The 26,991-nt window shown below is 38.2% G+C and overlaps 1 protein-coding gene across 2 annotated transcripts in view; it reads left to right on the top strand.

The window, feature by feature from the left end:
* The window catches only part of NPFFR2 (neuropeptide FF receptor 2), a 120,307-nt gene extending 96,704 nt beyond the window's left edge, over positions 1-23,603 (top strand). For both annotated transcript variants that reach the window (XM_028848513.2, XM_015138555.3), the window contains exons 2-4: positions 5,339-5,673; positions 13,620-13,719; positions 22,528-23,603. In XM_028848513.2, coding sequence (XP_028704346.2) covers positions 5,346-5,673; positions 13,620-13,719; positions 22,528-23,362 — 1,263 coding nt within the window. In that variant the 5' untranslated portion in view covers positions 5,339-5,345 and the 3' untranslated portion in view covers positions 23,363-23,603. The remainder of the gene's footprint in view (positions 1-5,338; positions 5,674-13,619; positions 13,720-22,527) is intronic.
* The last annotated feature ends 3,388 nt before the right edge of the window (positions 23,604-26,991 follow it).

The raw sequence follows: 26,991 nt of genomic DNA, 5'->3' as shown, positions 1-26,991 counted from the left end.
AAATCTTCAACAGAAAAATAAATATTTTTATAAACCAGTAATTTTTGAAAGATAAGATATAGCATATCAACATATGGAAAATAGGTATCCATGGTAGAGAATATAACAGTGGAAGAGTTAATGACTTCTGACATAAAGGAAGTGCTGAGATGGGAATTTAACAGGGTTTGTTTTCTTTCAGAAAAAAAAAATCAATAGGAAAAACATATGCTAATATAGCTAAACAAATTTGAGGATTAAAAAATCTCTTCTATACAATACATAAAAATGCATAGCACCTATAAGAAAACAAAAATATTGGGTTGGATTTGAATATTTTTGTACCAAAATTTCCAATAGATGATGGAGCATGTCTGCAAGGATATGAGCAAAATTACTGGGATCTAAATATGTTGTACATAGTTATTCCTGTCAAAGGGATAAGGAGTTGGTCTCACATATGTACTGACTCAGCAGATAACAATAATTTGGAAACTTTTTGAGAAGCTTTGTAGTTATATACACACTGTAATTACTCATAATACTATTAAATGCAATATAACAATTTAATACATGGAGAAGCTGCCTTACTAAACTATTGAAATAAGCATTGAAAACTCTGAATGTGGCTGGCAAGATGGCCGAACAGGAACAGCTCTGGTCCATAGCTCCCAGTGAGATCAACACAGAAGGCAGGTGATTTCTGCATTTACAACAGTGGTACCCATTGCGTCTCATTGGGACTGGTTAGACATTGGGGGCGTCCCACAGATGGTGAGCCAAAGAAGGGTGGGGCATCACCCCACCTGGGAAGTGCAAGGGGTTTGGGAAATCCCTCCCCTAGCCAAGGGAAGCCTTGAGAAATTGTGCCTTAAGGAATGGTGCATTCTGGTCCAGATACCACGCTTTTCCCATGATCTTTGCAACCTGCAGACCAGGAGATTCCCTCAGGTACTTATGCCACTAGGGCCCTGGGTTTCAAGCACAAAACTGGGGGATCATTTGGGCAGACACCGAGCTAGCTGCAGGAGTTTTTTTTTTTTTTTTCATACCCCAGTGGCACCTGGAACCCCAGTGAGACAGAACCCTTCACTCCCCTGGAAAGAGGGCAGAAGCCAGGGAGCCAAGTGGTCTGACTCAGAAGGTTCCACCCCCAAGGATCCCAGCAAGCTAAGATCCACTGGCTTGAAATTCTCACTGCCAGCACAGTAGCCTGAAGTAGACCTGAGAGGCTCGAGCTTGGTGGGGGGAAGTTTGAGTAGGCAGTTTTCCCCTTATAGTATAAACAAAGCCTCCAGGAAGTTCAAATTAGGTGGAGCCAACTGCAGCTCAGCAAAGCCACAGTAGCCAGATTGCCTCTCTAGATTCCTCCTCTCTGGGCAGGGCATCTCTGAAAGAAAGGCAGCAGCCCAATCAGGGGTTTATAGATAAAATCTCCCTGGGACAGGGCACCTGGGGGAAGAGGCAGCTGTTGGTGCAGCTTCAGCAAACTTAAACATTCCTGCCTGCTGGCTCTGAAGAGAGCAGCAGATCTCCCAGCACAGTGCTCCAGCTCTGCTAAGGGACAGACTGCCTCCTCAAGTGGGTCCCTGACCCCTGTGCTCCATGACTGGGAGATACCTCCCAGCAAGGGTTGACAGACACCTCAAACAGGAGAACTCCGGCTGGCATCTTGTGGGTGCCCCTCTGGGACGAAACTTCCAGAGGAAGGAACAGGCAGTAATCTTTGCTGTTCTGCAGCCTCTGCTGGTGATACCCAGGCAAACAGGGTGTGGAGTGAACCTCCAACAAACTCTAGGTAGACCTGCAGCAGAGGGGCCTGACTGTTACAAGGAAAACTAACAAACAGAAAGGAATAGCAACAACATCAACAAAAAGGATGTCCACACCAAAACCCCATCCCTAGGTCACCAACATCAAAGACCAAAGGTAGATAAATACATGAAGATGAGGAGAATCCAGCACAAAAATTCCAAAAACCAGAATGCCTCTTCTCCTCCAAAGGATCACAACTCCTCACCAGCAAAGGAACAAAACTGGATGGGGAATGAGTCCAACAAATTAACAGAAGTAGGCTTCAGAAGGCGGGTAATAACAAACTCTTCCAAACAAAAGGAGCATGTTCTAATTCAATGCAAGGAAGCTAAGAACCTTGAAAAAAAGGTTAGAGGCATTGCTAACTAGAATAAACAGCTTAGAGAAGAACATAAATGACCTGGTGGAGCTGAAAAACACAGCACAAGAACTTCATGATGCATAAACAAGTATCAATAGTGAAATCAATCAAGCGGAAGAAAGGATATAAGAGACGGATGATCAATTTAATGAAATAAGGCATGAAGACAAGATTAGAGAAAAAAGAATGAAAAGGAACAAACAAAGCCTCCAAGAAGTATGGGACTATGTGAAAAGACAAAGACCAAACTTGCATTTGATTGGTGTACCTGAAAGTGACAGGGAGAATAGAACCAAGCAGGAAAACACTTTTCAGGATATTATTCAGGAGAATTTCCCTAACCTAGCAAGAAAGGCTGACATTCAAATTCAGGAAATACAGAGAACACCACTAAGATACTCCTTGAGAAGAGGAACTCCAAGACACATAATCATCAGATTCACTAAAGTTGAAATGAAGGAAAAAATGTTAAGGGCAGCCAGAGAAAAAGGTTGCATTACCCACAAAGGGAAGTCAATCAGACTAACAGCCAATCACTCTGCAGAAACCCTACAAGCCAGAAGAGAGTAGGGGCCAATATTCAACATTCTTAAAGAAAGGAAATTTCAACCCAGAATTTCATATCTAGCCAAACTAAGCTTCATAAGTGAAGCAGAAATAAAATCCTTTACAGACAAGCAAATGCTGAGAGATTTTATCACCACCAGTCCTGCCTTACAAGAGCTCCTGAAGGAAGCACTAAACATGAAAAGGAAAAACCAGTACCAGCCACTGCAAAAACATACCAAATTGTAAAGATCATCAACACTATGAAGCAACTGCATCAACCAACAGGCAAAATAACCAGCTAGCATCATAATGAGAGGATAAAATTCACACATAACAATATTAACCTCAAATGTAAATGGGCTAAATGCCCCAAGTAAAAGACACATACTGGCAAATTGGATAAAAAGTCAAAACCCATTGGTGTGCTGTATTCAGGAGACCCATCTCACTTGCAAAGAAACACATAGACTCAAAATAAAAGGATGGAAGAATATTTACCAAGAAAATGGAAAGCAAATAATAATAATAATAATAATAAAAAGCAGGGGTTGCAATCCTAGTTTCTGATAAAACAGACTTTAAACCAACAAAGATAAAAAAAAAAAAGAAAAGAAAAAAATTACATAATGGTAAAGGGATCAATGCAACAAGAAGAGCTAATGTCTTAAATTTATATGCACCCAATACAGGAGCACCTAGATTCATAAAACAAGTTCTTAGACACATACAAAGAGATTTAGACTCCCATGCAATAGTAGTGGGAGACTTTAACACCCCACTGTCAATATTAGACAGATTGATGAGACAGAAAATTAATAAGAATGTTCAAGACTTGAACATAGGTTTACTTAAATGATGAGTGGCTCACTATGTTTGTACAAACATAGTACAAAGTGTTTGTACAAACAACATGGTTTATGCGGAATATCTACTTTCTGTCTAGGAGTCTGGAATTTTGATATATGCTAGGAAGAAGAGCCCCACTTGATCATTCTCCCAGAAAAACCCTGGGTGTTGAGTCTCTAGTGAGCTTCTCTGGTTGACAACACTTTACACGTGTTTTCTGTTACTGGAGGAATTAGGCATGTTCTGTGTGACTCCACTGAGATTAGATGCATGGGGCTTATACCTAATTTCCTGCAGTCTTCACCCCATGTACCTTTTCCATTCCTGATTTTGCTTTGCATCCTTCACTTTGATAAATATTATCTGTGAATGCATTATATGCTGGGTCCTGTGAGTCTTTCTAGTGAATCACCATACCTAGGAGTGGTTGTGGGGACCTCTGACATGCAGGATTGATTAAGCTGTCTACATTAAGCCATACAGGCTTGGTGCGGTTGCTCACTCCTGTAATCCCAGCACTTTGGGAGACCAAGGTGGGTGGATCACGAGGTCAGGAGATCGAGACTATCCTGGCTAACACGGTGAAACCCCGTCTCTACTAAAAATACAAAAAAATTAGCCGGGCGTGGTGGCAGGCGCCTGTGTCCCAGCTACTTGGGAGGCTGAGGCGGGAGAATGATGTGAACCCGGGAGGCGGAGCTTTCAGTGAACTGAGATCGCGCCACCGCACTCCAGCCTGGGAGACAGAGCAAGACTCTGCCTCAAAAAAAAAAAAAAAAAAAAAAAAAAAGAAAAAAGAAAAAAGAAAAAAAAAAAGACATACAGATTCTACATAATTTCTTGATACATTGTGTGTGAATAGAATTATGCTAAATGAAACCGAGACAAGTAACCTAGCCCTATATTAAGAGACTCACAATATGGTGGCTGTGTCTGCATAGAGAACTATATAAAAATAACATTTAGGTCAGGCGAGGTGGCTCGTGCCTATAATCCTAGCATTTTGGGAGGCTGAGGTGGGTGGATCACTTGAACTCAGGAGTTCAAGACCAGACTGGGCAACACGGCAAAACTCCATCTCTATTAGAAACACAAAAATTAGCTGGTCATGATGGCACACACCTGTGGTCTCAGCTACTTGGGGGGCTGAGGCAGAAGGATCACTTGAACCTGGGAGATCAAGGCTACAGTGACCTGAGATGGTGCCACTCCAGTCCAGGTGACAGAGTGAAACCCCTGCAAAAAAAAAAATTATATATATATATACACACACACACACACACACACACACACACACACACAAAATATTATTAAATTAATTGAGTCAGAGCAAAAACAAGAAGCTTATTTCTTTAGGGGTTTCAAAGATGTAGACATCGTATCTTGTTCGGATTATCAGGAAAGCTAGAGGCATGTGGGTCAGCTTTAAATTAATAAGTGGGTCTTGACAGAATATGATACCTGGAGGTAGAGGCAAGGAGAGTTTTGGAAGGCAAGGGAAATGGATAGAGCGCATGCTGAAAGAAGCAAAATATAGAGTGTATTAGAAATAAAATAGAATAATATTTTATTTGGCACAAATTGGAATTTTCAAATGCTCTTGGTTAAAATCCTAATAATTTGAGTGCCTTATTTATAATTCCGTTTTATGTAAAACTTATAGATTATTATAGAAAGACCATAAAACTTCCATGGCATTTTACAAGTGTTCCTCTTAAACTCAGGCACAGAATTTTTGCTTTACTGGTTCGTAATTATGTTTTTCTTTTCTGTCTCTTCTTTATTAAGGTTCATCATGAAGGAGAAATGGGACACAAACTCTTCAGGAAACTGGCATCTCATCTGGAGTGTCAATGACACAAAGGATCATCTGCACTCAGATATTAATATTACCTATGTGAACTACTATCTTCACCAGCCTCGAGTGGCAGCAATCTTCATTATTTCCTACTTTCTGATCTTCTTTTTGTGCATGGTGGGAAATACCGTGGTTTGCTTTATTGTAATGAGAAACAAACATATGCACACAGTCACTAATCTCTTCATCTTAAACCTGGCCATAAGTGATTTACTAGTTGGCATATTCTGCATGCCTATAACACTGCTGGACAATATTATAGCAGGTATGTTGACTTTTGTGCAGTTCGAAGATAATATGAAATATTTGTCCCATATTTCGGCAGCCATTGGCAGGGCTGCTCATTCTTTTGTTTATTATATTCTGAAGGAGTAGACGGACAATAAACAAATAGTGATATAATTAGAGAATGAGAAGGATTCTGGAGGAAAGTAAAAGTGATATAATAGAAACAGAAAGTGGAGGCTGCTATTTTTATGGAGTATTCACTGGAGGTCATGAGAAAATAAGATTTAGTATGTCTTACCTGAAGCCTTTGAATTTTCTTAATAAAATTCAGGGCACATATAAGATGATAGAACTGTCACTATGAACTGTAAGGTCCAAAGAACTGATACATCTGATTTGAGTTAATGTAATATCTTCAATCTAACGTAAGTAGAAATTTAGGCCCTCATGTGGTTAGCTAGAGAGATTTCCAACAGTTTTTGAGAGAAGCTGCAACAATCTTAATGATTTTCAAAAAGTGGTAGTTTATGTGTGCAATATAAGTAAGTTTACATTGTAAAGCTTAGGGTAGCACCCTATAGTACTTCTGGGCCCACAGAAGTACTTTACCTTACTACGCAGATCTGAGTTTTTGCGATGTTTATCATTTTAAAAATTTCTGTTGAGGATGTGATGAAAGGACCGTTCCTTTGACCCCTTCACGGGACTGGTGAAGGGGCGGTTCCTTTACTCCCAGTTTAGCACTGCCTTACATGCTCCTGAAGTGCAGGAAAAATGTATCTCCAGCTTCCAATACACTTTTTGTACACAATACCAGCTTAATAAGTATCTGTTGTGTTCATTAAAGAGCAGTGCTCACAATATTCACATTCCAAATCTATGTAATAAAAAAGAACATCAAAAGAATATCAAATATATTTAGAACAGCATGAGCTATAACAAAGTTCATACATTTTTATAGCATTCAGCATCAATTTACTGAAAGATAGGAAAAGAGATTTCTCTTAAGAGTTTTCCTGTTTCCTTCCTTTCTCTGGAGTGGGACTCAGGGAGAGTTCAGAGCACCAGTTCTGTCAGTCACATACTGCCTAGATCTGCTTTTTTGTGATGTTTATCATTAAAAAAAATGTTGTCGAGGATGTGATGAAAGGACCATTCCCTTGACCCCTTCGCGGCACTGGTGAAGGGACGGCTCCCTTACTCCACCTGCAACTCTCAAGCCCCTTGTGGGAGGGGGAGCATGCAGGTGAGCGGGTGCAGGAGCTAGGGCAAGTGCTTTTGGGTGCCAGCAGGAACTAATCCTGTACCAGCCCCCACGACTGTGTCTAGCAGTTGCCTGCGACCCCTGGAAGTCCAGAGAGCAGACAGCTAAGTGTTAACCAGCTCAGTGGAGGGTCAAGGTGACAGCATTTGGCACCTGCCCTCTGGGTACCTGAGTTCCTGTCTGGCATCCAGGAAGAACCAGGTCGCATGAATGAATTGAAGGGTGGCAAATGTGGAGAATTTTACTGAGCAGTGGAAGTGGCTGTCAGCAGGATAGAGAGCTGGAACAGGGATGGAATGGAAAGATGATCGATGGTCTCCAGCTGAACTCCTCTCCAGCCATAGTCTCCAATGTCCAGCTGCTTTTCTTTTCAATGTTCAGATGCTTCTTGTCTTCTCTCCTCTGCCGCACCACCTGCTGCTCTGTCAGTGGAACCTGGGATTTTTATGGGTATAGGATGGGGGGCGTGGCAGGGCAGGGTGGTTTTGAAAAAGGCAACATTCAGGTGGGAAAACAGGATTGCATGTTCTCACTTAGAGCCACAAGGTCCAAGCTTGAGGGTGGAGCCGTTGCCAGGGACTCTGCCCTTTTCTAAATAGTATTTCCTTGCCTCACGTCCATATCAGTTACATTATCAAGACACCATGCCAGACAAAAAAAAGGTGTACAAATTTATAAAAATTATTGTTATCACTCTCAGGCAAGTATTTTTTAAATTAAACTTCTATTTTTAACTCAGGGGTACATGTACAAGTTTATTACATAGGTAAACTTGTGTCATGGGGGTTTGTTGTACAGATTATTTTGTCACCCAGGTATTAAGCCTAGTACCCATTGGGTTTCTTTTCCTGAGTCTCTTCGTCCTTACTCCTTCTACCCTCCAATAGGCCCCAGGGCATGTTGTTCCCCTCTATCTCATCATTAGCTCCCACTTATAAGTAAGACCATGTAGTATTTGGTTTTCTGTTCCTGCATTAGTTTGCTGCAGATAATGGCCTCCAGCTCCATCCATATTCCTTCAATGAACTCATTCTTTCTTATGGCTACATAGTATTCCATGGTGTATATGTACCATATTTGTTTAATTCATCTACCATTGATGGGTATTTAGACTGATTCCATGTCTTTGCTATCGTGAATAGTGCTGCAATGAACATACACATATATGTGTCTTTAAAACAGAACAATTTATATTCCTCTGGGTATATACCTAGTATTGGGACTGCTGGGTTGAATGGTAGTTCTGTCTTTAGGTCTTTGAGGCATTGCCACATTGTCCTCCAGAATGGTTGAACTCATTTACATTCCCACCAACAGTGTAAAAGTGTTTATTTTTCTCCATGATTTCACCAACATCTGTTATTTTTTGACTTTTAATAGTAGCTACTCTGACTGGTGTGGGGTGATATCCCATTGTTTTTTATTTGCATTTCTCTAATAATCCGTGATGTTGAGCTTTTTTTCATATGTTTGTTGGCCACATGTATGTCTTCTTTTGAAAAATATCTGTTCATATCCTTTCTTTGCTCACTTTTTAATCGGATTGTTTATTTTTTGAAAATTTGTTTAAGTTTCTTTTAGATGCTGGATATTAGACCTTAGTGAAATGCAAAGTTTGCAAAAATTTTCTCTCACTATGTAGGTTGTCTATTTACTCTGTTGATATTTTCTTTTGTCATGTGGAAACTCTTTAGTTTAATTATTAATAGATTCTCTTTGTAAATTTTTGCATTTGTTGTGATTGCTGTTGGTGTCTTCCTAGTGAATTTTTTGCCTGTTCCTATGTCCAGAATGGTATTGCCTAGTTGTCTTCCAGAGTTTTCATAGTTTTGGGTTTTACCTTTAAGTCCTTAATCCATCTTGAGTTAATTTTTGTACATGGTATAAGGAAGGGGTCTGGTTTCAGTCTTCTGCACATGGCTAGCTGTTTATCGCAGCACCATTTATAAAATAGGGAATCCTTTCCCCATTACTTGCCCGTTGTTTTTGTCAGTTTTGTTGAAGGTTAGATATTTGTAGGTGTGTGGTCTTGTTTCTGGATTCTCTATTCTGTTGCATTGGTCTATGTGTCTGTTTTCGTACTAGTACCATGCTGTTTCAGTTACCATAGCCTTGTGGTATAGTTTGAAGTTGGGTAACATAATGCCTCCAGCTTTGTTCTTTTTATTTAGGATCACTTTGGCTACTCAGGCTCTATTTTTATTCCATATGAATTTTAAAATAATTTGTCTAGTTCTGTAAAGAATGTCATTGGTAATGTAATAGGGATAGCATGGAATCTATAAATTGCTTTGGGCAGTGTGGCCATTTTCATGATATTGATTCTTCCTATCCATGGGCATGGAGTGTTTTTCTATTTGTTTGTGTCATCACGAATTTCTTTGAACAGTGTTTTGTAGTTCTCCTTGTAGAAATCTTTCACTTCCCTGGTTAATATTCCTAGATATTTTATTCTGTTTGTGGAAATTTTGAATGGGATTGAGTTCCTGATTTGGCACGCGGCTTGACTGTTGTGGATGTATAGGAATGCTAGTGATTTTTTTACATTGATTTTTTTTTATCCTGAGACTTTTAGGAAAGTTATTTTGCCAACAAAAAGTGCTCTCAATATTTTATCCCATACATACTTTAAATTACATTAATTATTTTAAAGTTCTTGCATACAAATTACCCATCCTTGGCCAGGCACGGTGCCTTGCACCTGTAATCCCAGCATTTTGGGAGGCCAAGACGGATAGCTCACTTGAGCCCAGGAATTCAAGATCAGCCTGGCCAACATGGTGAAACCCCATCTCTACTAAAAATACAAAAATTAGCCTGGTATGGTGGCATGCACCTGTAATCCCAGCCACTCAGGAAGCTGAAGCATGATAATCACTTGAACCCTAGAGGCAGAGGCTGCAGTGAGCCGAGATCGCCCACTGCACTCCAGCCTGGGTGACAGAGCAAGACTCTGTCTCCAAAAATAAAAAAATAAAAATTACCCATCTTTAGCTCTTTGTTTGCATTCTCAGGAGGCAGCTGCCTTTGGCAATTTTTGCTTTTATTTTTTTGTAATTACTAATATATTTCTAAATAACATGTTTTCAATATTTTTTCTTCAAATTCTCATAGACGTAAATTGAGTTGTAAACTTTCACCACATCAGTACAAACATACATTCATACTCTTCACCTTCTCGCATTCTCCTGGTATAATTATGCCACAATTTTTGTTTGAATCAACATACAGAATATACATTCTTATTTTACATATATCTTATCCCTGCTGAGCCTTGGAAAATGCTGTATCAATTTCTCTCTTATAAAATGTTTCATTTTCCTAGATTTATTAAGGGTATATTTTGATTTGCTTAGTTTGGGTGTGTACCCATTATTAATGCATCCTCAAATTCGCTTCCAGAAGTGTTACTCTCTTGCCAATAGCTTTAAACATATCAAGTATCTATAAATTTACCTGCAGGTACCTCTCCTGGTGTTTTCTGTTCTCTTGTCTTTATAGGAACACCTTACTCCCAGGGCAGGGCAGCTTCTGCTCTGGGATACCCCTTCGCTGATACCTGACAACTCTCTTCACCTCTCTTTGTGGTCAATCCCATTTTCTGGATGCCATGTCCACTTCTCTTTTTTTGTTTATTCCTTTCTGAGGAAATGTTGGAGCTCTTATATGTCTGCAAGTATCTTTATTCTGCCCTCACAATTAGTTAACTGTATAAAGAAGTCTAGGTTGGAAATTTCTTCTGTCAGAATTTCAAAGGAATCTCTCTATTGCTACTGCTGTAATATATGGTATTACTGCTGAAAAAAAATATGATATTTAATTCTTTCTTCTTTTGCCCATGATTTGTATTTTGTTTTTCTTATGGAAAGCTTTTAGAACTTCCCTTTATCCCTAATGTTCTCAATTCTCATGAAACTATGCCTTGAAGTAAGCCTTTTTATTTTGTATTTATTGTGCTGGACATAAATTAGGGATTTTCAATCTGAAAAATGAGTGGCCTTTAATCTTAGGGAATTTTCTTGTGAAGCTATTTTCTGTTTTTCTTTCTTCTACTCATATTAATCAGATATTAGAGATTCTGGATTGCTCTTTTTTTGTCATCTTTTTACTTTAAATTTTTGCCCCTCATTCTTCTATTTTCAAAGATTTTCTCAGCTTTCTCTTTTAAATTTTATGTTGAACTCCTCAATACGGTTACCATATCTTAAATATTTTGAGTTATTTTTATTTTCTGCATATTTCTGTAGTTCCCACCATAATACAACAGTATCATGATATAAACAGTATCATGCACATGTTTCATGGACAAAATGCACTATATCTCTGGGGTTGTAATATTTGTTTCTGTTTTCTATTTTTCATATCTCTGACTTAATTTGGTTTTCCTATTTTTCTTCCTATGTGTGTTAGTCTTTTTCTTTTATGTTTGACATTTCCCTAGTGTTAACTGTTTATTTTTCATTGCATTTTAAAAATTCTTTTAATTTGTTTTCTTTTTAGTTAATATGGGTACATATGTGTATATTTATGGGATACATATGATATTTGATATAGGCATATAATGTGTAATAACCATATTAGGATAATAATCATATTAGGGCATTTGGAATATCCATCACCTCAAGCATTTATCATTTCTTTACGTAAGAACATTTCAATTCTACTCTCAGTTATTGCTAAATATACAATAAATTATTCTTGACTGTAGTCACTCTGTTGTGTTATCATATACTAGCTCTAAGGCTGGGTAAGGTGGCTCATGCCTGTAGTTTCAACACTTTGGGAGGCCAGCGTCAGAGAATTACTTGAGCCTAGGAGTTCAAAACCAGCCTGGGCAACATAGTGAGACCCCATCTCTACAAAAACTTTAAAAAAAAAAATAACTGGTGTGGTGGACTGCACCTGTATTCCCAGCTACTCAGGAGCTTGAGGTGGGAAGATTGCTTGAGCCTGGGGACAGGGTGGTGGGGTAAGTGGAGGGGTTAAGGCCACAGTGAGCCATGATCACACCACTGCACTCTACCTTGTCTCAAAACAAAGAAACAAACAAAACAAAACAAAACAAAATAAAATATCACCAAAAACAAAAACAAAAAGACTAGATCTAGTTAACTGCTTCTTAGCTTCCGTATTTCAGAGTGAGGCATAGTGTGGCTGCCTGGAAGTTCTGCATGCCTGGAGGTTAAGGTTAGGACCACTGTCCACTTCATTAGTCTGGACTATTCATTGGGAAATTCACAATTGTCAAAATCTATGTATCAGTATTATTGAACAGGCCACTTTTTCCAGAAGGAGATTTTTCTAACGTACTGCCATAGGAATGTAGGGCTGGCTGTTACATTCCACATTGCCATGCAGTGCCGCGGTATACTTTCGCTTAATCCTTCTGCATCACAGTGGCACTCATTACCCCGCACCTGGCAACTCGGGGTTTAGAGTACTTATGGTTCTGCCTCCTCAGAGAGTAAACCTCCATTCTTCTACCAACATGGGGGAAAAACCAGTGGCATCTAATTGGATTTATACATAATTTCCACCAATCATGTTGTTTTCTCAACCTCCCATTTAGTAGTATCTGGCACTTTAATTTCTAAGGATTTATGCTTTTTTATCCTACACCTATCATTTCAGTGGAATTGAGGGAGGGAGATAAGGTAAAATATATCCTTAATATTCCATGTCCGACCAATGGCTACACACACTTTTGTGCATTTTTGTTGACAAATAGTACTACTACACGCTAACACATTTTAGAACTGAAAGAGACATATTCTCTTTTGGTTGCCACTCACTAGAGTCACTCAAGCGTTTCTTTTAATATGATCTGAATAGGTGACTTTTAAAAGATATACTTGAATTATTTAGGTTATTTAAAAACACTTTATGGGTAAGAATATTTTGTTTCGGAAAATAAATTGCAGAAAATTTTAAAAAATAAATTTTAAAACTCTGAGAAATGCATAATTTTCATCCTTTGAGAAATGAGAATATTTGCTAGGAGAAGAATATTGTTCCTTTTCAAGTAATAGCAGATGGGTGTTTAGAATATCAAACTACTACAATAATTTTATTAATTTCTTTTATAAACTATACAGTAGCTAAGGTTTAGTAGGAAAGTAATACTTTTGTTCATGCAAAGTGCTCTTTATTCTGGATGTGTCTCTGGGGTAAATTGTCTCATTTCATTCTATATTAATAAATACAGTTTATTCTGTATGTAACTCCTGATTCCTCATAATTTATGGGGTGCCTTTCCAAACTAGAAAATCGGCATTCTGTTTATTCATTTAAAGGGCATTGCTGCATCAGAGTCAATGGTTTAGACTCTGGAGTCTTACTGCCCAGGTTCAAATCTTTAAAATGCTCCTAACTAGCTGTGGCAAAGTATGTAATATTTGTTTATTTGTTACCTCATCTACATTGTGATGAAAATAACAAAGCCTTCAAAAGCTTGTTGGGAGGGTTAGATATGTCGATAGACAGAGACCACTTACAGTGCCTGGAATGTGGTAACTACTATTAAGTTTTGACGTTATTGTTAGTGTACTGAAAAACAGAGCTCTGGAGTGATTAGGGAAAATACTGAGAAACATTGATTGTTCTCTTCCTATCATGCAGAAAACAGTTGCGTGAGTCTTGTTTCCATGCCTTTCTATTTTTATTTTCAGTGAGATTGTGAAAATATGACCTTTTGAAAGACTATTTCATTTTCCTTTCAGGATGGCCATTTGGAAACACGATGTGCAAGATCAGTGGACTGGTCCAGGGAATATCTGTTGCAGCTTCAGTCTTTACATTAGTTGCAATTGCTGTAGATAGGTAAGTCTACACCAAACTCTGAATCCAGAAAAATGGGCATGTCTGCAACTAGCTTACCCGAAAAATATATAACCTACTAAATTCGGACATATCTTTTCAAATTGTGTTTAAAAAATCAATCTCTTTTTTAAAATTATTATACTTTAAGTCCTAGGGTACATGTGCACAATGTGCAGGTTTGTTCCATAGGTATGCACGTGCCGTGTTGGTGTGCTGCACCCATCAACTTGTCATTTACATTACGTATTTCTCTTAACATTATCGCTGCCCCTACCCCCCACCCAATGACAGGCCCCAGTGTGTGATGTTCCCCACCCTATGTCCAGGTGTTCTCATTGTTCAATTCCCACATATGAGTGAGAACATGCGATGTTTGGTTTTCTGTCCTTGTGATAGTTTGCTCAGAATGATGGTTTCTAGCTGCATCCATGTCCCTGCAAAGGACATGAAGACATCCTTTTTTATGGCTGCATAGTATTCCATGGTGTATATGTGCCACATTTTCTTAATACAGTCTGTCACTGATGGACATTTGGGTTGGTTCCACGTCTTTGCTATTGTGAATAGTGCCACAATAAACATACGTGTGCATGTGTCTTTATAGCAGCATGATTTATAATCCTTTGGGTATATGCCCAGTAATGGAATTGCTGGGTCAAATGGTATTTCCAGTTCTAGAACCTGGAGGAATAACCACACTGTCTTCCACAATGGTTGAACTAATTTACACTCCCACCAACAGTGTAAAAGTGTTCCTATTTCTCCACACCCTCTCCAGCATTTGTTGTTTCCTGACTTTTTAATGATGGCCATTCTAACCGGTGTGAGATGGTATCTCATTGTGCTTTTGATTTGCATTTCTCTGATGACCAGTGATAATAAGCATTTTTTAATATGTCTGTTGGCTGCATAAATGTCTTCTTTCTAGAAGTGTTTCTTCATATCCTTTGCCTACTTTTTGATGGGGTTGTTTGATTTTTTCTTGTAAATTTGTTTAAGTTCTTTGTAGATTCTGGATATTAGCCCTTTGTCAGATGGGTAGATTGTAAAAATTTTCTCCTATTCTGTAGGTTGCCTGTTCACTCTGATGGTAGTTTGTTTTGCTGTGCAGAAGCTCTTTAGTTTAATTAGATCCCATTTGTCAGTTTTGGCTTTTGTTGCCATTGCTTTTGGTGTTTTAGTCAGGAAGTCCTTGCCCATGCCTGTGTCCTGAATGGCATTGCTTAGGTTTTCTTGTAGGGTTTTTATGGTTTTAGGTCTAACATTTAAGTCTTTAATCCATCTTGAATTAACTTTTGTATAAGGTGAGGAAGGGATCCAGTTTCATCTTTCTACATATGGCTAGTCAGTTTTCCCAGCACCACTGATTAAATAGGGAATCCTTTCCCCTTTGCTTGTTTTTGTCAGGTTTGTCAAAGATTAGATGGTTGTAGATGTGTGGTGTTATTTCTGAGGCCTCTGTTCTGTTCCATTGCTCTATCTCTCTGTTTTGGTATCAGTACCATGCTGTTTTGGTTACTGTAGCCTTGTAGTATAGTTTGAAGTCGGGAAGCATGATGTCTCCAGTTTTGTTCATTTTGCTTAGGATTGTCTTGGCAATGGAGGCTCTTTTTTGGTGCCATATGAACTTTAAAGTAGACTTTTCCAATTCTGTGAAGAAAGTCAATGGTAGCTTTATGGGGTTGGCATTGAATCTATAAATTACCTTGGGCAGTATGGCCATTTTCACTATATTGATTCTTTCTATCCATGAGCATGAATGCTCTTCCATTTGTTTGTGTCCTCTTTTATTTCACTGAGCAGTGGTTTGTAGTTCTCCTTGAAGAGTTCCTTCACATCCCTTGTAAGCTGGATTCCTAGGTATTTTATTCTTTGTAGCAATTGTGAATGGGAGTTCTCTGTTATTGGTGTATAGGAATGCTTGTGATTTTTTTTCACGTTGATTTTGTATCCTGAGACTTTGCTGAAGTTGCTTATCAGCTTAAGATTTTGGGCTGAGACAATGGGGTTTTCTAAATATACAATCATGTCATCTGCAAACACAAACAATTTGACTTCCTCCTTTCCTAATTGAATACCCTTTATTGCTTTCTCTTGCCTGATTGCCTTGGCCAGAACTTCCAACACTATGTTGAATAGGAGTGGTGAGAGAGGGCATCCCCGACTTGTGCCAGTTTTCAAAGGGAATGCCTCCAGTTTTTGCCCATTCAGTATGATATTGGCTGTGGGTTTGTCATAAATAGCTCTTATTATTTTGAGATAGTTTCATCAATACCTAGTTAATTGAGAGTTTTTATCACGAAGTGCTGTTGAATTTTGTCACAGGCCTTTTCTGCATCTATTGAGATAATTATGTGGTTTTGTCATTGGTTCTGTTTATGTGAAGGATTATGTTTATTGATTTGCATGTGTTGAACCAGCCTTGCATCCCAGGTATGAGGCCTACTTGATCATGGTGGATAAGCTTTTTAATGTGCTTCTGGATTTGTTTTGCCAGTATTTTATTGAGAATTTTTGCATCGATGTTCATCAGGGATACTGGTCTAAAATTCTCTTTTGTTGTTGGGTCTCTACCAGGCTTTGGTATCAGGATGATGCTGGTCTCATAAAATGAGTTGGAGAGGATTCCCTCTTTTTCTGTTGATTGGAATAGTTTCAGAAGGAATGGTACCAGCTCCTCTTTGTACCTCTGGTAGAATTCGGTTGTGAATCCATCTGGTTCTGGGCTTTTTTTGGTTGTTAGGCTATTAATTACTGCCTCAATTTCAAAATTTGTTATTGGTCTGTTCAGAGATTCAACTTCTTCCTGGTTTAGTCTTGGGAGGGTGTATGTGTCCAGGAATGTATCCATTTCTTCTAGATTTTCTAGTTTATTTTCATAGGGGTGTTTATAGTATTCTCTGATGGTTGTTTGTATTTCTGTGGGATTGGTGGTGATAGCCCCTTCATCATTTTTATCGAGTCTATTTGATTCTTCTTTCTTTTCTCTTTTATTAGTGTTGTTAGTGCTCTATCAATTTTGTTGATCTTTAAAAAAAAAAACAGCTCCTGAATTCATTAATTTTTTGCAGAGTTTTTTCTGTCTTTATCTCATTCATTTCTGCTCTGATCTTAGTTATTTCTTGCCTTCTGCTAGCTTTTGAATTTGTTTGCTCTTGCTCTTCTATTTCTTTAAATTGTGATGTTAGGGTGTCAATTTTAGATCTTTCCTGCTTTCTCTTGTGGGCATTTAGTGCTATAAATTTCCCTCTACACACTGCTTTAAATGTGTTCCAAAGATTCTGGTATGTTGTGTCTTTGTTCCCATTGATTTCAAAGAACATCTATATTTCTGCCTTCATTTCGTTATGTACCCAGTAGTCATTCAGGAGCAGGTTGTTTGGTTTCCATATAGTTGTGCGGTTTTGAGTGAGTTTTGTAATCCTGAGTTCTAATTTGATTGCACTGTGATCTGAGTGACAGTTTTTGGTGATTTCTGTTCTTTTATGTTTGCTGAGGAGTGCTTTACTCCCAACTATGTGGTCAGTTTTGGAGTAAGTGCGATGTGGTGCTGAGAACAATGTATATTCTGTTGATCTGGGGTGGAGAGTTCTGTAGATGTCTATTAGTTCCACTTGCTGCAGAGCTGAGTTCAAGTCCTGGATATCCTTGTTAACTTTCTGTCTTGTTGATCTGTCTAATATTGATAATGGGGTGTTAAAGTCTCCCATTATTATTATGTGGGAGTCTAAGTCTATTTGTAGGTCTCCACAAGAGACCTCCACGGACTTGCTTTATGAATCTGGGTCCTCTTGTATTGGGTGCGTATATAGTTAGGATCATTATCTCTTCTTGTTGAATGGATCCCTTTACCATTTTGTAATGGCCTTCTTTGTCTCTTTTGATCTTTGTCAGTTTAAAGTCTGTTTTATCAGAGACTAGGATTGCAAACCCTGCTTTTTTTTACTTTCCATTTGCTTGGTAGATCTTTCTCCATCCATTTCTTTTGATCCTATATGTGTCTCTGCATGTGAGATGGGTCTACTGAATACAGCACAGTGATGGGTCTTGACTCTATTCAATTTGCCAGTCTGTGTCTTTTAATTGGGGCATTTATCTCATTTACATTTAAGGTTAATATTGTTATGTTTGAATTTGATCCTGTCATTGGGCAAGAGTGTCCCGATTTTCCAGATACAGTCTGTCATGGCTTCGCTTGGCTAGGAAAGGGAAATTCCCCTACCCCTTGCGGCCAGCTGAGGCGATGCCCTGCCCTGCTTCGGCTCACCCTCTGTGGGCTGCACCCACTGTCCAACCAGTCCCAATGAGATGAACCAGGTGCCTCAGGTGGAAATGCAGAAATATCCCGTCTTCTGGGTCGATCACACTGGGAGTGGCAGACCAGAGCTGTTCATGTCCGGCCATCTTGGAACAGAGCCTAGAATATCACCTCTTTAAAAGCAACACACCTATGAAAGTTTCAGTAATAAGAAAATAAAACTATTGAATTTTCCATGCTTTAAAAATAAATAATTGGAGATGGTAAAATTTTCCTATTTTTTACACTACAATATAGACGTTTCTAACAGCAGAAATGCAAATGTGCTGAAATAGATCTGAAATTTTATGTATATTTTAAGATTGAAAATCATTCATCCATTCATTCATTCACACATGTTGTTGATCATTTATGATGTGCCAGGTACTAGGCTGGGTTGGTAACATCTAAAACAAATTAGAAGTGCTTCCTCAGGAAGGCTACAATCCGGTGAAGCAGACACAGTCATTAACAAATATTTACAAATAATTCTATTAGGGGACCAGTGACTGACAGCTATGCAAAACAGATAATAACCAATTCTACCTATTTGGGCAGGGAGTGGTGGATTCACAAGGGAGGTGAGACCTTCTGATTCCTTGAGGAGTCAGAAATTTACCCTTAGAAGAAACTGGGAAAAGGGCTTCCCTTAAGACAAGTATATACTTACGACATTGAACTAGAAGGCACTTGTTCAGAGAAGGGCATAGAGGTAGTTCAGCTGGAACAAGGAAGGAGAGGTGGTACATTTGTCCACAAAGAGAGAGATTTATTATGAGAAATTGGCTCACATAATTATGAAAACTGAGAAACCCCAGAATATGCTGCCTGTAAATTGGAGACCTCAGAAAGTCTGCAGTATTATTCAGTGCAAGTCCCAAAGCTTGAGAACTAGGGAGAACCAATTGTGCAAGTGGCCATTTGTGTAAATTGCATCCTGTGGGCAGGAGAAGATGATATGAGATGTCCTAGCTCAAGCAATGAGGCAGGAAATAAAGGGGGCAAATTCCTCCTTCCTCCACTTCTTGTTCTATTCAGGCCCTCAAAGGACTGGATGATGCCTACCCATACTGGGAGGGCAATTCACTTTACCGAGTCCACTGATTAAGAGTTTAATCTTATGCAGAAACAGTTTTATAGGCACATCCAGAAATAAGATTCAATCTCGGCACCCCTTGGCCCAGTCAAGTCAATAGATTAAATTAGCCATCACACTTTTGTAGCAGAGACTCTCAGTGCTCTGCCAGATCTTTTAAATGTTTCAGTGGGTTCTGTCTTACATCCAACTGCCAGTATCTTCATCTCTGTATCTCAAGCCCAAATTGTGCAGTCTCAGTTCTTAAGCAGAACAGACAAAAAATGCCAGATAATTAATACCCCTAGAAGTAGCCCTCAACTAAAATCTCATGAGAGTTGGTGTAGTCAGCATTCCCTCCCCTTGGGTTGCGTAATTCTGCAACGAATGGTTTGATTCACATCCTTTGCTACCTACCTTCCCATTAATGAATCACTTCTCTATACTTTCAGTTATCTATTGACATACAATGAATCACCCTCAAATCAAACAACTTAATGAGTTAAAATGACAGCAATATTTATTATGTCACGAATTTGTGATATGTACAGATTTAGAAAGTACAGCTTGTCTCTGTTCTACTTGATGTCAGGTGGAGCAGCTTCAAGGTTAGGGCTGAATCTTCTTTCACTCTCATGTTAGTACCTAGTCCAGGGAGACTTGAATATGTGGAGGCTAAGAGAGCTCTGTCTCTACTGGTCTCCGCAAATGGGCTCTCCAGCAAGGTTACTTTAAGGGACCTGGACTTCTTATAAGTTAGTTTAGGGCTCTGAAGGTCTGTGTCTCAAAAGATAGTACCAGCAAAAATCATGATGTGTTATCATTTTTTGCTACATTCTATTCATGAGATTGAGTCATCAATCCTTAGCCAAGGAGAAGGGAATAGAATTTGAAAGCAATGTCGAAGAACTCGGACATGTTTTAAAACTACCACATCTTTATTTCTTGCACTTGCTCTCAAAATTTTTTTTTTTTTTTTTTTCTTTCTTTTCAGGGCTAGCTTTTGCAGGAAGCCAAACTGAAAAAAACTCCCAAGCTGATTTCTCCGGACTAAAATCCTTTGCCTGAATTTTATGGTTACGTTCCAAAGCACCTACCATACAACTTCACCTGCATATTCAACAAAAGGCACCTTAAATTAAACATGCCCAGAGCTGAACTCATTATTCCAAGCCCCACACCATACACAAACTAAATAACAGGCAGCTCTTTTTCTCATGCTCCCCACATCAATGAATGGCAGGATCACTCACTCAATTCAAACACAAAACCTGAGCTTTATCCTGGAACCTTCTTTCTGTCTTCAACTTTGCTGTCACTCTCCAAATTCTATTATTTCTGAGTGCTAACTAGTTGTGAACCAGGCCACTGTCCTTTGTCACTTGGAATACTGAGATTGTTTTCTAACTGGCCTTAGGGCTTCAGGAAGCCAAACTCTAATTTATTTTTTTCTCACAGCAGCCCAAATAAGCTTCTTAAATTGTAAAAATAATCCTGTCTTTCATTGTGTAAATCCTTCAAGGAATCCCCACTGGTTTTTAAATGAAGTCCAAACTTTTTAGCACAATTTTAGTAATTATTATATAGTTTTTAATATTTTTAATATTTCCATTGATTATTTCTCAGCAGGGATTATTCTCTATCTTATTCATCTTTGCTTTCCTGAAGAGATACATACAAACACACATATAGGTATGTGTACAAATATATAAGTATATATATTCATATGTGTACGTTTATTAAACAAATATATAAGTACATACATTTGTTATAAATACAAATATATAAGTACATATATATGTACAGATATACGTATGTACTTTTATATTTGTTTATCATTACTTTTATTGTTAATAATGTCTGCTATACACCAGTTATTCAAATTTTGAGTTAAAATTTCTCTCATATATCAATATGTGTACTTATATATTTGTTTAATAAGTAAATGAAACAATAATATCCAAAACCCTATTAATTTGTATTCAAAAAGAGCAACATACATAGGCTTGTGTTTATGAAATTACCCATAATTTCAGGGCAGGTGAATGGGAGGAGTCATGGATTAGAAGACTGTAAGAACACTTCAAGGTGAAAAGAGAAGATCTTACACATGAAGGAGTTATAAAGAATGACAACAGAGCAGTCAAAGCCCAAGCTAACTAGTCATTCTATGAAGATAAGTTAATTTGGAGTTGCTGCTCAAACACTTAAAGCTCTATATTTTCTTATCTACAGATCTAGAATGTACCAATTTTCATAAAATTTCAGTTTTATGGAGTCATAAAAATAAAGGAAGATTAAATAGGTAATAGGTACTTTGAAAAAATATAAAATGTTACACAGTTGCATGATAGTATGATTATCTTATGATTAACATAATGAAATTCAATAATAACAACAAGATCCACAATATCAAAATCATAGTAAAATGAATCAGGCTTACTCTACATACGGATGCTGAATTTTTGTACCCACCAGAGGACATAGAATGTTGAGAAGGCTCATAATCAGAGATCATAATGAATACTCTCAGATTCTTACAGCTGTAAAGCAAATCAGCAAACACTTAGTGGCTTCAAACAATATTGGTTTATTACATCTCATGATTTTGTGGGTTAACTGGGCATCTCTTTGTTCACCCTCCTGCTTCATGTGTTATAACTGGAATCACTCATGTTGCAGCATTATTCTGGGAGCTAAACTGGCACTGGAACATTCAAAATGGCTAGGCTCTTATCTCCCAGAATCTTTCTCTACATGCCTTTCATCTAATTCAACTTCTTGGAGTTTGAAGGCTGGCTTTTAAGAAGAAGCATTCTAGAAGGACCTGCCCCACATGCAAGTGTATAAAAAGCTTCTGCTTGCATCATGTTTGCTAATATCCTATTGGTCAAAGCAAGTTATGCAAATAATGTGTAGGGGACCACACAAGTGCCTGAGTGATAAAAGGTTCATTGATTGCTACAGATTAGCAGTCTACCACAGCCTAACAGAACTACCCATCTAAAGAGGACAATGTAGAGGTTGAGTTCGAGCTCTGAAGCCAAACTACTTGTGTTAAAATCCTATGTAATTATTGGTAAGATTTTTACATTTTCCAAGTCTGTTTTCATATCTTTCAAGCAAGGAGGCTTAAAGAGATGGTCCATGCAAATTAATGGAACAGAGTCTGAAACGGTTTTAGGCCATGTTCATCATTACTTTTTATTATTAATAGTGTCTGCTATACTCCATTTGTTCAAATTTTGAATTAAAATTTATCTCATGTATCAATTACGAAAATGACAATGCATGCCTTTCTACTGCAAATGATAACTTTCTATATTTTTGAGGGGACTGTGGGGTGAGAGGCCTGTAATTACATAAATAAATTTGGTGTATGACTTGGTCAGAAGTGATGAAGCAGTGCCTCATTTATATTTGTCCTTAATTGCAGGTTCCGGTGTGTAGTCTACCCTTTTAAACCAAAGCTCACTATCAAGACAGCGTTTGTGATTATTATGATCATCTGGGTCCTAGCCATCACCATTATGTCTCCATCTGCAGTAATGTTACATGTGCAAGAAGAAAAATATTACCGAGTGAGACTCAACTCCCAGAATGAAACCAGTCCAGTCTACTGGTGCCGGGAAGACTGGCCAAATCAGGAAATGAGGAAGATCTACACCACTGTGCTGTTTGCCAACATCTACCTGGCTCCACTCTCCCTCATCGTCGTCATGTATGGAAGGATTGGAGTGTCACTCTTCAGGGCTGCAGTTCCTCACACAGGCAGGCAGAACCAGGAACAGTGGCACATGGTGTCCAAGAAGAAGCAGAAGGTCATTAAGATGCTCCTGATTGTGGCCCTGCTTTTTATTCTCTCCTGGCTGCCCCTGTGGACTCTAATGATGCTCTCAGACTATGCTGACCTTTCTCCAAATGAACTGCAGATCATCAACATCTACATCTACCCTTTTGCACACTGGCTGGCATTTGGCAACAGCAGTGTCAACCCCATCATTTATGGTTTCTTCAACGAGAATTTCCGCCGTGGTTTCCAAGAAACTTTCCAGCTCCGGCTCTGCCAAAAAAGAGCAAAGCCTATGGAAGCCTATGCCCTAAAAGCTAAAAGCCACATGCTCATAAACACATCTAATCAGCTTGTCCAGGAATCTACATTTCAAAACCCACATGGGGAAAACTTGCTTTATAGGAAAAGTGCTGAAAAACCCCAACAGGAATTAGTGGTGGAAGAATTAAAAGAAGCTACTAACAGCAGTGAGATTTAAAAAGAGCTAGTGTGATAGTCCTAACTCTACTATGCATTAGAAATTTAAATACCATTGTTTTTTGTGGCTTTGCACTTCAATTTTTTCAAAGAATGTTCTAAATAAAACATTTACTGAAAGCCCTCTCTGGCAAAAAAAAATTTAAAAAAACAAAAATGGTCATAAGATCATAAACAATCTTATGTTGTATAAAAATACAGAGTGACTTATACATGTTTGCATGAATAAATGTATTTCTAGAGAACAGTTTACAAAGCCTCATCTTTCCCAACTTAACCCTTTGTGTATGCGTCAAATCAAGCCCGCGCATGCGCACACGTGCTTGTATGTATTTTCCCAACATGATGATGATGAACAGTGAGTGCTTTGCATGAAACTATATTTTACCAATTTCTCCTTTGGTTTTGGATTTAAAATTTTGGACTACAAGACTATTTCTCTGCTTATGTTTATAAACTGTACTTAGTTTTCTAAGAAATACATTCAATCACATGAAATTCTCTGCTGTTGTTTTTTCTCATTTCCATTACTTAATTTGGGTTAGTCTACAAAGGCAAGATATTATAGGTCCATGGGTAATTATGTCACAGCGGCCCTCACTTCCTGTGTGTCAGAACTGTAGTAGCAAATAAAGGGACACGTTTCTTTATATTTAAAAGTTGATTTTTTAAAAAGAATACAAAGGAATTTTTGTTGGCTTTTTCATATTTTCATAAGTGAAGTTTGTGCCCTAGTTGAACACACATTTGTTACAGAGCTGACTGAGGACCCCAACTTGACCCCTTTCTCTAACAGAATCTCTGATGTAAAGAAGCAAACACTTTAATAATGCAGCAGTTAGCAGAAAAACAGCACCTTTCTTTGAAGTATTTAATCATAGATGTTTAACAATTATCATAAAACTCTCACATAGAGAGCAAGAACAATTATTTCAAATCTTCTACTGAGCACATTTAAATCCAGCACCCTGGGTTTAGTAAATTAGTATTATTGTTTAAAAAAGAATTGACAACCCCTGAATTCAGCTATGTTAAAATCATGTAATGATAATGGTTGTCACGGTTAGCTTTTATTCTAGGGTGAGGTAAATCTCTAGAAAATTGGACATTATAACAAAATAAACAGTTTGGCAAATAAAAATAAACTACTAGAAGTGAAGCTATTATACTTTTTTTTCAGTCATTTTTGCGGTTCAAACTAAAAGCATTTGCTGTGGTTTGGATGTGGTTCGTCTCCACCAAAACTCATGGTAAAATTTGATTCCCAATGTGGCAGTGTGGGGAGCTGGAATCTAGAGGGCAGTGATCAGATCATGGGGGCACTACCCCATTAATAGATTAATGTCATTTCACAGGAGTGAGTTCTCGCTCTTGTGAAACTGGATTCATTATGGCAAAAGTGGGTTGTTGTAAAGCAAGGTCCTTCTCATGTTTTGTGTCTGTTTGGACATGCCTGCTCACTTTTCTGCTTCTCTGCCATGTTGTAACACAGAACATGGCCCTCACCAGAAGCCAAGCAGATGCCAGTGCCATGGTCTTAAACTTTCCAGTCACCACAGTTGTGAGCCAAATAAACCTCTTTTCTTTGTAAATTACAAAGCCTCAGAATTCCTTTATAGCAACACTAAATGGAATAAAACTTTTCCACATTCTACTCTTTTGAGAAATAATTGTAGAGTTTTTTGTTTGTTTGTTTTTGGTTTTGCTTTTTTTTTTTTTTTTTTTTTTTTTTGAAGTCTCTCTCTGTTGCCCAGGCTGGAGTGCAGTGCTGTGATCTTGGATCAATGCAATCTCTGCCTCCCAGGTTTAAGGAATTCTCCTGCCTCAGCCTCCCCAGTAGCTGGGATTACAGGTGCACACCACTGTGCCTGGATAATTTTTGCATTTTATTTTCTTTTTTTGAGATGGAGTTTCACTTTGTCACCCAGGCTGGAGTGCAGAGGCATGATTTCAGCTCACTGAAAGCTCTGCCTTCCAGGTTCACACCATTCTCCTGCCTCAGCCCCGCGAGTAGCTGGGACTACAGGCACCTGCCACAGCGCCTGCCACCACGCCCGGCTAACTTTTTGTATTGACAGGGTTTCACCGTGTTAGCCAGGTGACCTCGTGATCTGCCTGCCTCGGCCTCTGAAAGTGCTGGGATTACAGGTGTGAGCCACCATACCTAACCAATTGTTGAGTTTCTAATTGAATTGAGCTATGTGTTATTTGAATATACAAGTGTTATTTCCTGCAATTATGAAGGGCAACTCTTAAAAGTTGTAGGTATAGAATTTGACCATATATTCTTTTATCTTGATTTACTGAAATACTACTTACAGTTAGTGTACTCAGACAGAGAAGATTATTTTCATATAGACTATCACTTTCTTATGGGCCTCCGCATATGGATACGCATTCTATCAGCACTTGAAACTCATTTTCACTAACTTGCATGTCCTCCCATTCATCTACCTTCTTTTATCACCTTCTATTCCCTGTTTCATCTTCCCTAATGGTGACAAAACTCTCCTTACTGCATCTTATCCCGACATTCAGTCTTGCATCTTTTAATTATTTCTATAGTTGGCAAAGGTATCTTCCTGAATTAGAGGACTACTTTGCTTTCTTTCATTAATAAATAATTTGACAAATATAAGTACATCTCTGGGAGTCTATTATATTTTTTATAATAGCTCTCTTTTTTTTTTATAACAGGCTCTCTGACTCTTAAAAGATGTGCATTTTAAAAGCCCACCATGGCCTTGCCCTCATCTCCTGGTTATATCTCTCTGACACAAACTGTTTTCAAAACTCAAGTCAGAAATGGTCAGCCTAGATTGTTATGTTTTTTGTCATTTATTACTTATTCACTGCTTTACTCCCTTATTTGACTGTCTATCTTTTGTCCAAGATCTGTTAAAAAGTCACCTCTCTCAGAAAGTCTGCATTCTTACGGCAGAAATTGTTACTCTTTTCTAAGTACTATGTACCTCTTATATATGACAACCTAACTTGTAATTTCTTTGTCTTGTGCTTGCAACTAGAATATAAATTTCTTAAGGGCATGATGAATTAGGCCTTACTTATCTTTAGATCCCCTACAGTGTGGCTCACAGTAATAGGCAGTAGATATATACATGCTAGATAATTGCCACAGGCAAAAACCATCTGTCATCTTGCTTAAAAGGAATGTCTAATTCTGAACAAGTAGAATTTTGCATACAGATTCTAGTACACCTGTTACAGACAAAGGAGAGCTTTTCTATAAATTGAAACAATAACATAACAGATAAAGAAAGCTAAAATGTCTTGAACATGCATAGTCACTAAGATTTAGATTATATAGTCATACATGATTTGCTACCTAATAGTTTAGCCCTTTATACAAACAAATTTCCTATGCCTGAATTTTCTTATCTGTAATATGGGAATAACAATAGCTCCTTCCTCCTGGTCTGCTATGAGTATTAAATGATGGGGGGAAGTTTGCATAATAAAAAGCAGAGAAACTATAACTTAGCAAAGGCTAAATGATTGTTGCTGTCTTGATGATAGTGAAAAGTATTAAAGGAGTAGTAGTTATAATAGTCTCAAGCCCATGCTAGGTTATATTGTAGATGTTTGATAACCCTCACTAGAGCACTCCAA

The sequence above is a fragment of the Macaca mulatta genome, chromosome 5 (genome assembly GCF_049350105.2).
Source record: "Macaca mulatta isolate MMU2019108-1 chromosome 5, T2T-MMU8v2.0, whole genome shotgun sequence".
Lineage (NCBI taxonomy): Eukaryota > Metazoa > Chordata > Mammalia > Primates > Cercopithecidae > Macaca > Macaca mulatta.
Note: the sequence above shows the minus strand (reverse complement) of the source record. Positions and strands in the feature narration are given on the sequence as shown.